Source organism: Balaenoptera acutorostrata, chromosome 17 (assembly GCF_949987535.1).
Source record: "Balaenoptera acutorostrata chromosome 17, mBalAcu1.1, whole genome shotgun sequence".
NCBI classification, from domain to species: Eukaryota; Metazoa; Chordata; class Mammalia; order Artiodactyla; family Balaenopteridae; genus Balaenoptera; species Balaenoptera acutorostrata.
In genome coordinates, this window is record NC_080080.1 from 36,256,470 (window position 1) to 36,270,258 (window position 13,789).

The 13,789-nt window shown below is 45.0% G+C and overlaps 1 protein-coding gene across 1 annotated transcript in view; it reads left to right on the forward strand.

Annotated features, from left to right (window-relative positions):
- Positions 1-368: 368 nt before the first annotated feature.
- SNX31 (sorting nexin 31) overlaps positions 369-13,789 on the forward strand; it is a 75,868-nt gene continuing 62,447 nt past the window's right edge. Inside the window, exons 1-2 of the mRNA XM_007173409.2 lie at positions 369-434; positions 545-619. Of these exons, the coding sequence (XP_007173471.1) occupies positions 369-434; positions 545-619 (141 nt within the window). The remainder of the gene's footprint in view (positions 435-544; positions 620-13,789) is intronic.

The window sequence follows — 13,789 nt, forward strand, 5'->3', positions numbered from 1 at the left end:
CCCTGCCCGGGGCGCAGGCCTGCCTGGGGGCTGTGCACGGGGCCCGGGCCCTTGGCCGTGGACGCGCTCCGCCTCCCTCCCTTCCCGGGACACGAGTGGCGCAGCCGGAGCGGGGCGGCGACCAGGAGGCCGGCCCTACCTGAGGACACTAGAGGCGAGGGGTCAGCGGGAGCCCGGCCCCGCCTCGGACCGCGGGGCCAGCCCACTGCACCCACCGCAGCGGGGCTCAGAGCAGAGGACCGCGCCGCCGCCGCCGCCGCCGCAGGTCCGGCTCCCCCGCCGATCGCGGAGTCCGGATTCGCTAACCGCGCCGCCGCCGCTGCCACGGGTCGGGTTCCCAGCGCTGCTCCGGGGCCTCCGCCCGAGCCATGAAGATGCATTTCTGCATTCCAGTGTCCCAGCAGCGGCCCGACGCGCTGGGGGGCCGCTACGTGGTGCGCCGGGGCTCGGGGTCCGACTGGGCAGGGAGGAGGAGGCCGTTGACAAGGCGGGGGCGGGAGCTCACCTCGCTCGGCTAATCCGGACGTGATGACTCTGTTTGCAGCTGTACTCCGTGTACCTGGACGGGTTCCTGTTCTGCAAGGTGCGCTACAGCCAGCTGCATCGCTGGAACGAACAGGTGAGCGTATCCGAGGCGGGTACCAGCCCGCCCACCTGAGGCAGGTGAGGAAAAGTGCGCCCAGGGGGCTCTGGGTGCTTGACTCTGGCAGGACGCTGCACCTCTTGAGGGCTTCAGGCTCTTAATCCTGGTCGTGGTAACAATTAATTGTGAATTACTTGGCATACAGCTCAATGAGTACATGATATCGCTCCTAATCACCTGTAGCTGTGAAATGAGGGAACAGGGCGCAGGTAATTATCCCGACCCGTTCCAGCCCGGTGATCCCCGCCAGCCCCACGTGGGCTGCATCTCAGTGCCAGCTGCTCCCCCAGGACAATATCCCTGTTCAAAATGAGCAAACCAAGTCTAGATCAAGGCGTAGTCTTAGGAATCTTGTACATGGGTATTTAATCTCCTTTCTCCCAGAGTTTAATTTCCCCCTCTTTAAAAAGGTGTGTCTTTGTTTTTGTTTTCAAACGAGGGTATTCATAGGCTTTAAACACGGGAGGTCTGGAAACCCAGGAAACAGACGACTTATCAAGTCAGAAGGCCATTTCTCACTCCAGTTTCTCACAAGTCCTGATGGCATTTTCTTCCGGGAGGTAGACTGATTTATTAACCTGCCCTAATGGGTTTTATTTTCCTAATAAAGAAGTGTCGCAAGTCTTCAAAGTGGGTTAGAGGAGTACGTGGGAGTTTGAAATGAACTCCACCCTTCCCCCACACTCATGCACAGTGTTTTTTTGTTTTTTTAAGATTTTGTGTACTGATTATAAAGAGCACATACCTAAAGCTGAAAGAAAGAAAGAGAGAGAGAGAGAGAGAGAAAGGAAGAAAGAGAGAGAGATGGAGGGAGGGAGAAAGGAAGAGAGGAAGGAAAGAAAGATGCTTGCCTAGGCAACAGCTATTAACTTTTTTGGGAGAGTCCTTTCAGACAACCCTGGTTTCTAGTGAGTAGATACATCACGTTTCCTTTAAGACCATTTTCTGTTGATAGCTCAGTTCCATTGTTCTGCTATTAAAAACAACATTGCAGTGAGCCTTCTTGCTCATACATCATAGTGCATTGGAAAAGTCCATTTTCAAGGTATGACTGAGTTTCTTTGGCGTCAACAAAAACAGGTGTAATGTGGTCGTTAGTTAACTTCTGTGCTTGTCTTTGAGTTGGTAGCACCTAACACAGTGCCTGTGACCTGGTAGGTCCTCAGGAATGATTGTCAATGGCTGAATAAAAAGGGCATGGATTCAGACTTCTGAAGGATGACAGGCTACTTGTGACCGAAACATGTCTGGGGAGTTGGGAGGACTGCAGAGGAAGGCAGATGCGGATCTCAAAGGAAGAGAAAGTACAGGTCGTTTAGGCATTTGGAGGAGGAATTTGAGGGTCATATCCCGCCCTCATCTGTCTTCCTGTGTGTGAGGTGTGATCAGGGAGGTGACTATCACGGGGTAAAAGCAGGAGACGGCCGGGAGGAGCAGGGAGGGCATGGGATTGACCGACCACTTCCTGGATGGACACTTCACCTCTTCTCTGATCTTCAATTTCCCTTTCAGAAATAATCAGGTAATTAGTTATGGATGTCAACTTCACAGGGCACTTATGAAGATTAGGGTCCAGTTTCTCACAGAGCGTGGCACATAGTTTATGTGCTCAGTTAACATTTACTGACTCAGATGCTTGGAGAATTCCTGAATCTGGTCCTTATTAACCAACAGACACAGGAAAATGCTTGTTTTCAGGAAAATTCGGACCTATCCAATCTTAGAAGGTCCAGGAGTGGAGATATAAAGCCAGTTCTTTTGACCTTCTATTTTGGAAACCATGAACAAGAAACCGTCTGTTATTCACTGCAGTGGACTTTTTTTTTGTTTTTCTTTATTTTTTTTGGCTGTGTCGGGTCTTAGTTGCGGCACGTGGGATCCTCGTTGTGGCGCGCAGGCTTCTCTCTAGTTGTGGTGTGCGGGTTTTCTCTCTCTAGTTGTGGCACGCAGGCTCCAGAGCACGTGGACTCTGTAGTTTGCAGCACGCAGGCTCTCTAGTTGAGGCACACAAGCTCAGTAGTCGTGGCGTGGGGGCTTAGTTGCCCTGCGGCATGTGGGATCTTAGTCCCCCAACCAGGGATCGAACTCTCGTCCCCCTCATTGGAAGGCAGATTCTTTACCACTGGACCACCAGGGGAGTCCCTGCAGTGGACTTTTACATACGGAATTGCCACAGCCCAGTGCCCTCTGTGAAGTATACAAGGGATATTAATGAATACTTCATATCTGTCCCAGGTTTTTCAAAATTCTAAAGTGGGGATTTCTTTAGCCAGTTTCTAACTACCTTACACGTGTCATTGTTTCCCTTTTCTGCAGGAACAACTTCATTTTAAAGAAACTATTTAGATCTTAGGAGGTGGCTATTGGTATTATTATTAATTTAAAACAATAACTAACATCAGTTACTCTGTGCTAAGGTTGGTGCCAAGAGCTTTCCATGTCATATCGTGTTTAAGTTTTACAACAGTCTTATGAGTTAGGATTATAATTAGCCCCTTTTAGCAGATGAGGAAACTGAGGTACAACCTGCCCAAGGTCATACTGCTAGTAAGTGTTGGAGCCAGGATTTGATCTCTAGAACCTGCTGTAACCCATTACATTTTGTGGTTCCTTATCAAAGTTGACAAAATAAATTGCATCAGAAAAACAATTGCATCCTAAACTACCATCCTGTTAGGCATAACATAATAAAATTCCCCAATTTTATGTATTGTGTGATGAATTTTGGTAAATATATACAATTACTACCACCATAATCATGACAGAGAACAGTTTCCACACACATAATGTTCCCTTGTCCCCTTGCCCTTGGTCCCCTCCCTCCACCTCTAGCCCCAGACAACACCTGATTTCCGTTATTAGAGTTCCAGGCACAGGATTTTATTCCACCTGCCCAGGAAGCCCCTGTAAGGTTGGTATTGCAAGATGAAGAGTCCAAGTAAGGTTGCTAGATTTAGCAAATAAAAATACAGGATCCCCAGTTAAATGTGAATTTCAGGTAAACAACGAACACTTTTTTAGTATAAGTATGTCCCATGCAGTATTTGGGGTAATCTTAACTGGTCATCATCTATTTTATCTGGCAACCCTAAGTCTGAGACTGAAGGGTTGGGTGACTTCTCCCAGCCACTTCTCAGCTAGTTTTTATTCTTCCTATTCCATGGAAGATGTGAAATGGCTCAGAATTCTTAATCTGATTTAATACTTAGCACTATAAAAAAGAGAAACAGTATAAAGGCCCCATCTGTGTTTATGTGTGTGTGTGTGTTATGTGTACGTTTGGTGAGTATAAGTTCATTTCCAATTGATTTTTGGGGAAGTTCTGCATCACAATAGAACAGAAATTTCATCTTAATAGAATTAACTGATTTACTCATTTACTTAAGAATATTTACTAAGTACCTATTAAATACCAAGCACTATGTTAAATTAAGTGAAGACTCTGACTTTAGCACGTGTGATTTTTGGATTTACGAATTGGATTTCTGTTTTGTGTATTGGGGAACTGTGCAATCAAGGAGGAGAACCTGGCCCAGGTGAAGTGGCCCCTGCTCCTCTCAGCCAAGCTGTGCGGAGACTAATGCCTATAAGACTGACCTGAGGAGAGATGGTTGTGTTTCCCAGAGGTCAGCTGCGCTCTCTGAAGTCATCACTGGCGGCCCTGTCCCCACTGAGGCTCCCTTAAGGTCTGGCGGCTTCCCTCGGCTACTGAGTGCTGCCAATCTCTCTGCTGTGTGAACTGCCTGACCTGACTGCTTTCTGTGCCTTTAGATGAATAAAACCAGTTTGATCTATGCCCTTGTCTGTACCGCCTCCCTCAAAGGGACTTAAAGAAATCTGTAAAAGAAACCTTTAACTAGCTCATTTTGGCCATCCTGTGTAAGTGAGGGTAGACTCTGTGGAAAGGATGCTTGCTTCTTTGAAAACACCCTGCCAGTGCCAGACATGGCAATGCAGACAAGCCATGGGATCCTTCAGTGGGAGAGGAGGGCTACACACCGGCTCAGTCTTCCTCCCTGCTGAGTGCTGACTCAGCCTCGCTTCTTTCCTTCTTTCACCGGATCTCCCCTCTTTCCCCCACTCAGACCATCTGTTCTCATCAAGCAGCCCATTGCCTCTGCCTGGCTCACTTCCCCCTTCTGGGAAGACCCCTGCTTTCTGGCCCATGGGTTAGGGACCAACCCTTTCTCAAGGCTCACCTTAAGCCTCACCACCTCTGGGAAGTCCCCCTTGATTGCACAAGATGCCGTTCTCTGATTCCTGTGCCACTTTATGTTTAGACCTTGTCACGTTCCTTTTGTGTGTGTGAAGATCTTGTTTCCCCTGTTTATTTAGTTGAAAAACCCAAATACTTAAATGAAGGAATGAATGAAGGCTGTAGGCATAGTGTATCCAGCACAGAATCCTGCTTTAGGAGATGCCCAATAGAGAGTTGATGGAGGAGGAGGATGGGAGGAAAAGAGGGCAAGGAGAAGGAAAAAAGAGTAAAAAGACTGTGTCCAAGTTCTGCTGCTGTAGGATCTTGGTTTAAGTCACTTCAGCTGCCTGAGCTTCAGGTTACTCGTAGTCAAGTAACCTTGTTGTCAAGGTGGAAGGATGTTGTGAGATTGCCCTCGTTGTCAAGGTGGGAGGATGACAATGTTAATGGTAGGGATGATCTTCTACCTCACAGGACTGTTTTGAGGAAGAAATGGGATAATATACAAGACTAGTGTTCTTTGGTACAAGATATCACAATCCAGATTGCTTTGAGCTTGTGGCCCTTTATCTGGAGAATCTGAGATTTTTATTACCAGGGGCCTTGGAGAGGTGGGATGAATGAGTCAACAGTAGAAAAAGAGACTGTAAAAAGGACAGCATTTGTGACTGTAATTCCACTTGTCCCAGGTCACCACTGTGGGATAGGAATAGGGGGCTGTGAGTGCATGGGATGGGGAAGGAGGTGACATTTTCAATTGGCCAGTAAAGTTCTCTTCATGTTAAGAGGCAGAACTGTACGATGGAGAAATTAGAACAGGAAATTGTGCTGGGATTTTAAACATGTGCTATCTGAACATGGTCTTTCAAAGCAAACAAATAAGCAAAAACACCTCATAATAAATGAACAGAAGAGGTGTGTTTACCTTTTGATCTCTTGAAACAGTTTTTGAAAGAGTGATGGAGCTAAACTCTAATGCCAGATAATTCTTAGTATGTGAGTGCTTTTAATAGCTAAACTATGTGCTATTTGAGACCAGTGGAAAAGACTGTATCTTGATAGAGTTGAAGAACTTGTGGAGTGGGTGATTGACTTTTGGTGGACTTAACTGCTCCGTTTATTGTGTGTTTATCTCCCTCCCTTAGACCAGTGCTCAAGAAAGGAGGGGAAAGATTCCTTGAGAAGTCAGCTCAGGTTGTAAAACCTGCTGGGAGAGTTTTTGCTCTGGGTTGGGTATTAGGACCTTAATCCTTCTTGACCTTTTCCCCAGCTCTTGGCCTTAGGGCTCCCCCCTCCAGATGCTCCCCTGTAGATGGGTAACCCAGGCAGCCCTACTGGCTCAAGGCTGCTGTGATTCCAACCAATTTGGGAGCATCTGCTGCATTTATGAATACATGCCAAGGAAGACAATTGCCTTTTAAAGATCACTCACTCAGTTCATCAAGAAATAATTGCAGGCAAAGAAGACAAATTCCTGCTTCTACTTAATGGAATTAGCAGAGATGGGGTGCATAAATCCCAGGTGGTTGGAGCAGCCCTGCCTGGGATGGTGCTCTAACTGGGGGGCCTTTGGACCATCTCTGTCACAGCAGGAAAATTTCCTTGAATTTAAAAGAAACGTATCGTTCCTCTAATATTTTATACTACTAGATTTAGAGGAAAGATGGCAAACTAAATGGCTACTGGGGTCAGGCAGGTAATTTAAATGAGAGGCATGGATCAGATGAGAGGCAGTGGTAGGTGGTGGAACAGCCTGAGAGAATGTAAACTTGGTGATTCCAGACCTTCTGATTCTTCAAGAGAAGCCAGAACATCAGTTTTTAATAAATATTATTTTTGTGGCCCAATCTTACATTTATTAAAAAAAATTGCAAAGATAGTACAGAGTTCCCATCTACCCTGCACCCAGTTTCCTCTGTTGTTTTCCATGAGTATTATACTTTGGTTACAGTTAATGAACCAGTATTGGTACCATGTTATTTATTCAGACTTCTTTAGTGTTTACCCAATGTCCTATTTCTGTTCCAAGATCCCACCCAGGTCCCACATTACATTAAATTGCCATGTCTCTTTAGGCTCCTCTTGACGGTGACAGTTTCTCAGACTTTCCTTGTTTTGAATGATTTTGATAGTTTTGAGGTGTACTGGTCAGGTAGTTTGTGGAATGTCCCTCTATTGGAATTTGTCCAATGTTTTTCACATGACCAGACTGGGGTTATGGTTTTGAGAGGAAAACCACAGGGGCCAAGTGCCATTCTAATCACATCATGGCTAGGATACTTGATATTGACATGACTTAACACTATCGATGTTTACCTTGGTCACCGGGCTGAGGTAGTGTTTGTCAGGTTTCTCCATATAAAGTTACTTTTTCCCCTCCTTTTCCACAGTGTGCTCTTAGGAAGGAAGTCACCATGCACAGCCCACACTTAAAGAGTAAGGATTTATGTTCCATCTCCTTGTGGGATAAGTATCTACATACATTATTTGGAAATTTGTCTATTCTCTCCGATTTGTTTATTTATTCAATAATTTATTTTTTGTTAATACATACATACATACATACATACATTTATTTATTTATTTATTTATTTATTTATTTATTTATAGCTGCATTGGGTCTTTGTTGCTGCACGCGGGCTTTCTCTAGTTGCGGCGAGCGGGGGCTACACTTCGTTGCGATACGTAGGCTTCTCATTGCGGTGGCCTCTCTTTGTTGCGGAGCACGGGCTCTAGGTGCGGGGGCTTCAGGAGTTGTGGCTCGCGGGCTCTAGAGTGCAGGCTCAGTATTTGTGGCACACGGGCTTAATTGCTCCACGGCATGTGGGAACTTCCCAGGCCGGGCATCGAAACCATGTCCCCTGCATTGGCAGGTGGATTCTTAACCACTGTGCCACCAGGGAAGCCCCTAAAATCATAATTTTTTTATAGACGGGTTTTTAAGTCTTCATGGGAGGGGTCAGCCTGCATTCAGTCTTAGTTTTTAAGGTAAGTTGATCAAGTGTGGGTCCCAAGGCGGGGAGGGCAAGTTCTTGCTAATTAACAATCATCATTTTGGTGAGTTAACATTTTGCTGGAGCAGAAGGAGGAGCAGTGAGGCAATGGATCAAGGGCTTAGGAAGAGGAGCCTCAGGGACCAGGCCACGTAGGGCCACAGGGGACATTCTTAGTCCTTACGTGTCCCTCACACTGCCCAGAACAGTGAGTGGGTCAACCACATAACAGGGCAACAGGGACAACCTGAGGTGGGTATATAAAGAAGATGGACAGGACCTTGGAAACGAATCACTGCATATGGCAGTGGAGCCAGTGTCAAATCTGGGGTGACACCAATGACCCAGTCCGGAGTGCCTGGCTTAGTGCTGCTGTCCCTGTGGAGAACTTCCCAAGCAGGAGGGTGTTTCCGGGAGATGTGCACTGGTGAAAATGAAGCTGGAGATCCTGGTGGAGATGCAGATGTCAGGTGTGGGTAGTTCATGGTCAGGACACAGCAAATGGAGGCCATGCTCGGAGGGGCAGGAGAGAAGCCAGTGGACGGGTGCGGTGTGTAGATGAACCACTCTCATCAAAAGCCTGGCAGTAGTGAGCCCTTGTGGAAGTCCCTCAACCTCTCTGAGCTGGACACCCCTCCTTTCATAAATGGCAATAATAATAACTGAATCACAGCACTGGTTTGGTTGGGTAGATAAATGGAGTCAGTCACAGGAAAGTCATCAATATTGGTTCCCAGAGAAAAGATAATCCTGTCCATCAGCATGGGGCTGGGGTATGAGCAGGGTTCCTGGTGTGGGGATTGGCTGGCAGAAGTGTCAGGATGGACAAGGTGTTCTTTCAGTACCCAAACCTGGGTTGGGGGCAGAGGAGGAGTGAAGTGACCAGACTCCCGATATCCTGAACCAGGCAACCTGGCATTGAAGCCCAGATCCCTGTCCATTTCTGGGAGATCACAAACAGATGACACATCATCTCTGTGCCTCAGTTTCCTCTCTAGAAAGGGTCCATTAGCTGCACGGGTTCTTCTTACTCTCTTACCACCTGAAACTCCTCCAACGTCATTGCCAGCCATATTTGCGATATTCATAAGGCCCTTTCTCCAGTGTGAACTCTCTGATGTTTAATCAAGTGGCACCTTTGGGTGAAAGATTTACCACATTCCTTGCACTCAAAAGGCTTTTCTCCAGTGTGGATTTTCCTATGGATGCAGAGGAGCTGTCTTTGCTTAAAGGATTTTCCGCATTCATTGCACTCATAAGGCCTTTCTCCAGTGTGAACTGTGTGATGATCATAGAGAGAGGATCGAGTAGTAAAAGATTGCCCACATTTACTGCACTCATAAGGCCTTTCTCCACTGTGAACTCTCTGATGACGAAGAAGGCTAGAGCTACCAGTAAAACATTTCCCACATTCACTGCAGTCATAAGGCCTTTCTCCACTGTGAACTCTCTGATGATCATGAAAGCCTGACCTAGCAGTAAAAGATTTCCCACATTCACTGCAGTCATAAGGCCTTTCTCCACTGTGAACTCTCTGATGATATTGGAGGCCACTCCTAACAACATTTCCCACATTCACTGCACTTATATGGCCTTTCTCCACTGTGAACTCTCTGATGACCACGAAGGCCTGACCCAGCAGTAAAAGATTTCCCACATTCACTGCACTCATAAAGCCTTTCTCCACTGTGAACTCTGATGATACCAGAGGCTACTCCTAGCAACGAAAGATTTCCCACATTCACTGCACTCATAAGGCTTTTCTCCAGTGTGAACTCTCTGATATGTAAGGAAATTGGATTTGCGGGCAAAAGATTTTCCACACTGGGTGCATCGATAAGGTTTTTCTCCAGTATGAACTCTCTGATGTTCAATTAAGATGCACTTTTGGATGAAAGATTTAGCACATTCCTTGCATTCATAAGGCTTTTCTCCACTGTGGATTCTCCTATGTCCTCTGAGGTACTTCCTTAGGCTAAAGGATTTCCCACAGTCACTGCAGTCATAGAGCCTTCCTCCACAGTTAACTCTCTGATGTCCAAGGAGACCAGATTTGTGGCTAAAATATTTTCCACAATGGCTGCATTCATAAGGCCTTTCTCCAGTGTGAACTGGCTCATGCTGAATAAAGTTACATGTTTGGGTGCAGGCTTTCCCACGTTTGCTGCACTCACAAAACCCTTTACTAGTAAGGACTGTCTCATCCTGAACAAGTATTTCTGTGTGGCTGGAGGCTTTCTTGCCTTCTCCCTAGCTGTGATGACCTGTTCCACTGTGAAAAACAGCTTCACACTCCTTACTGTTGTTCGGTTTCTTCCTGGTGTTAGTGGCTTGTGGCTGAAGTCCCATGTTGGCCACGAAGTCGTTCCCAATCTCCATGTAGGTAGGTAGATTCCCTATTGTGTGGATTGTGCAGCTCTTCCAAAATGAGGGTCTCCCCATATCATATCGTACGGGATTCCCTCTAATATGCGGCTTCTGGTGCTCTTGAAGGTTTGCAATGAAATAGAATTGTTTCCCGCATGGCCCACATGTGTATGCTTTCTGCCCCCTATTTGTTCCTTGCTCTTCAGCCAAGTGCAAAATGTCTCTCAAGACTGGGGTGCACATCTTACAGGGCTGGGTCTTCTCAGGAGACAAACCTGCCCTGGGGGTCCTCATCTGTGACACTCCTTCTGCAGATACGCTCTGTTCAGAAGGTGTTTCTTCATCCTCAACTCCAGGCAAAGAACCTGCGGGAATTCCCTGACAGTCCAGTGGTGAGGACTCGGAGCTTTCACTGCTTTAGCCTGGGTTCAATCCCTGGTCAGGGAACTAGGACACTGCAAGCCTGAATCCTTAGCTGCAACTTTGGGGCTACTGGTGTTAGGGCACTAAGGAGTAGGGATGCACTCTGGCTAGCCATAGTAACCACAACACATGACCAAGCAGTTGAAGAAGAAAGCAGTATCCATGGTCCAGATGTAAGAATGACACAGCAGCCCCTAGGGAAAAGCAGAAAGGCAGAACCTAGCTCAGAGGATAGGGGTGGGTGTGAGGGCCTTACCCAGCATGCATACAAGTGCAAAGTTCTCCACCATGACATCAAGGTACAGGTGTATCTGAACCTCATCAAGAAGACACCATTCCTCCCAGGAGAAGTACACGGCCACATCCTCAAAGGTCACACTGCCCTGAGGTGGGTCCACCAGCGCAGGCGCTGCCATCGGATCCTTTGTGCAGAGTGGAGCGGCGACAGTCCAGCAACCGGGTCAGACTCGGCATGGTTACTCCCCACCTATTCAATAATTTATATCTATGTAGACTCCTAGATATTTACTTTATACTTTAGGTTATACTTCAGTAAGACTTTATTTTATTGTTCAAATTGTTCCAGCTTGTCCTATGGGAGCTCTTTCCGTTTGCTCCTGCGTTTCTTTGACATACCCCTGTTGTTGACTTTTGTTTGTTTTGCACACTTTCTTATTTGCTGGTGCTACAAGATGCCCCAGGCTCACCTTGTATATTTCCTGCCTCGGTCCTAGAGTCAACCATTTCTCCCTGGAGCCCTAGTTGCTTTTATTGGAGAATGATATTAGAAACCAAGATCTGGGCACCAGATGTGTTCCCTGCTACTGCAGTGTCATTGCTTCTAGGCCCTCTCAGCTGACAGAGCAAGAAAATATATGTGTATATATGCATGTCTGTAAATACTTCTATGTGTAACCATCTGTATATATATTAAGTTAAACATGAGTTCATACCAATATCTCTGACAATAATCCATTACCACATGGCTTACTCTAGCCTATTCCCTTTACTTACCCGAAAACTCTCATTCCAACAGTGAGAAACCTGACTCCCACCATCTGCCATCCATTTACTTAATTATTCCATTCTGTACAAACATATAGTGGTATTAGAATTGTTAACCTGTACCTGTGTAGGAAACAACTTTATCAGCTAAAGCACAGTGCTTCGGTACAGCTTCTTTTGCCTTTACTGTTACAGACTCCACTCATTTGCAAAGCGACTTAGGTCAGCACCTTTTCCCTCACCCCCTTCATTGCAGTTGTTTCATATATTTGTAATATAGTTAAATTGTTTTCTCACATTCTGCATTCCATCCTGTTTTTCCCCCCACTTCCTAAATTATTTTTAAAAATATTTGGACACATAAAGGTTGTGTTGTAAAGTTCAGTAGGCTTGACAAATGCATAGCCTCATGTATCCACAATGACAGTATCATACAGACTAGTTTCACTGCCCTAAAAAATTCCATGTGTTTCACCAATTCAATACCCTGGTGATCATTGATGTTTTCACTCTCTCTATAATTTTGCTTTTTTCCAGAATATCATATAATTGAAGTCATATAGTATGTAGCTTTTTCAGACTGGTTTTTATTTATCAATATGTATTTAAGATTCCTCCATGTCTTTTTATGGCTTGACAACTCATTTCTTTTTATTGCTGGGTAATATTCCATTGTAGGGATACACCAGAGTTTGTTTATCCATTCACATACTGAAGGACATCTTCGTTGCTTTCAGCGTTTGGTGGTTATGAATAAAGCACCATTTGTATGCCGGTTTTTATGGACATAGTTTTCAAATCTGTTGGGTAAATAACTAGGAGTGTGATTGCTGCATTATGTGGTAAAACTATGTTTACTTTGTAAGAAATTGCCAAACTATCTTCCAAAGTGGCTGTACCATTTTGTATTCTCTTCAGGACATAACTTTAAAATTTTTTTAATTGCAAAAATAAATGTTGGCATCAAATGAAAATTCTTTAGTAGTCAAACAAACAACCTAGCAGACCAAACAAAACAAATCAGGGAGCTGTATCTTCCCTACAGGTAGACAGTTAATAACATTTCTAGGTGTTAGATCAACACTGTCCAATAGAACTTTATGTGCTGGTGGAAATGCTCTATATCTTTTGTGTCCAATTCAGTAGCAACTTGCCACATTTCCAGTGGCTATTGAGTATTTAAAATGTGGCTTGTATGACTGAGGAACTGAATTTTAAATTTTATTTTATTTTAATTTAAGGAGTCACAGGCAGTTAATGGACATCTTATCGGATGGTACAGTTCTGGGCCACTCTAAGGATTTTGGCTTGTACTTGAGTGAGATGGGATGCCATGAAGGATTTTGCACAGGGCAGAGGAATGATCTGACTTACATTTTTAAGTTATAACCTCAGATTCTGTATTAGGAATAGACAGAAGGGAAGCAAGGACAGAGGCAGAGAGATCTGTTGGAAGGCTACTGCAATAAACTGGAAGAGATGACAGTGGTTTGGGCCGGGGTGATGGCAGTGGGGGTGGAGAGATGTGGTCAGATTCTGGTTGTATTTTGAAGTTAAGGCCTATTCAAGGTAAATATTTGCCAAACACACACTGTATTTTTGACAGAGGTCATGGAATGAAAGTTCTTATTTGTTTGCAGTCTCATTTCTCTTAGATCTGCTTTCATTTTCATTTTCTTTAAACCACTGAGCCTTCCTGCTCCAGAGGTACCATGTTAAAATCTCAGTGGGTTTCTTACTGGTTTCCTTTCTCCTATTTTAAAGAGAATGATGAGGTATCTTATCTTCAAGCTATCACTGTAAGTGTAAGGCCAGAATGAAGGAAGATGCACTTTTGGTTATCTTAATTTAAAAATTATTTTTGATGCATCCACTATGAGCTTGCATAAAAATAATTTCCGCCATGGTCTTGGGTCATATGTGGGTGGGGAGGAGGAAGGGGCCTGGCTGGGTTTCTACCAGGATCATCTGTCAGCATTATAGGAATTCTAGAAACCAGCGTTGTCCACTAGAAATATAACGTGAGCCACATATGTAATATACAATTTTCTGTTAAAATTTTAACATGTTAAAAAGCATAAAAAGAAACAGGTGGAATTAATTTTAAGAATATATTTTATTTAATCCAACAGATCCAAAATATGATTTCAGCAGGTAATC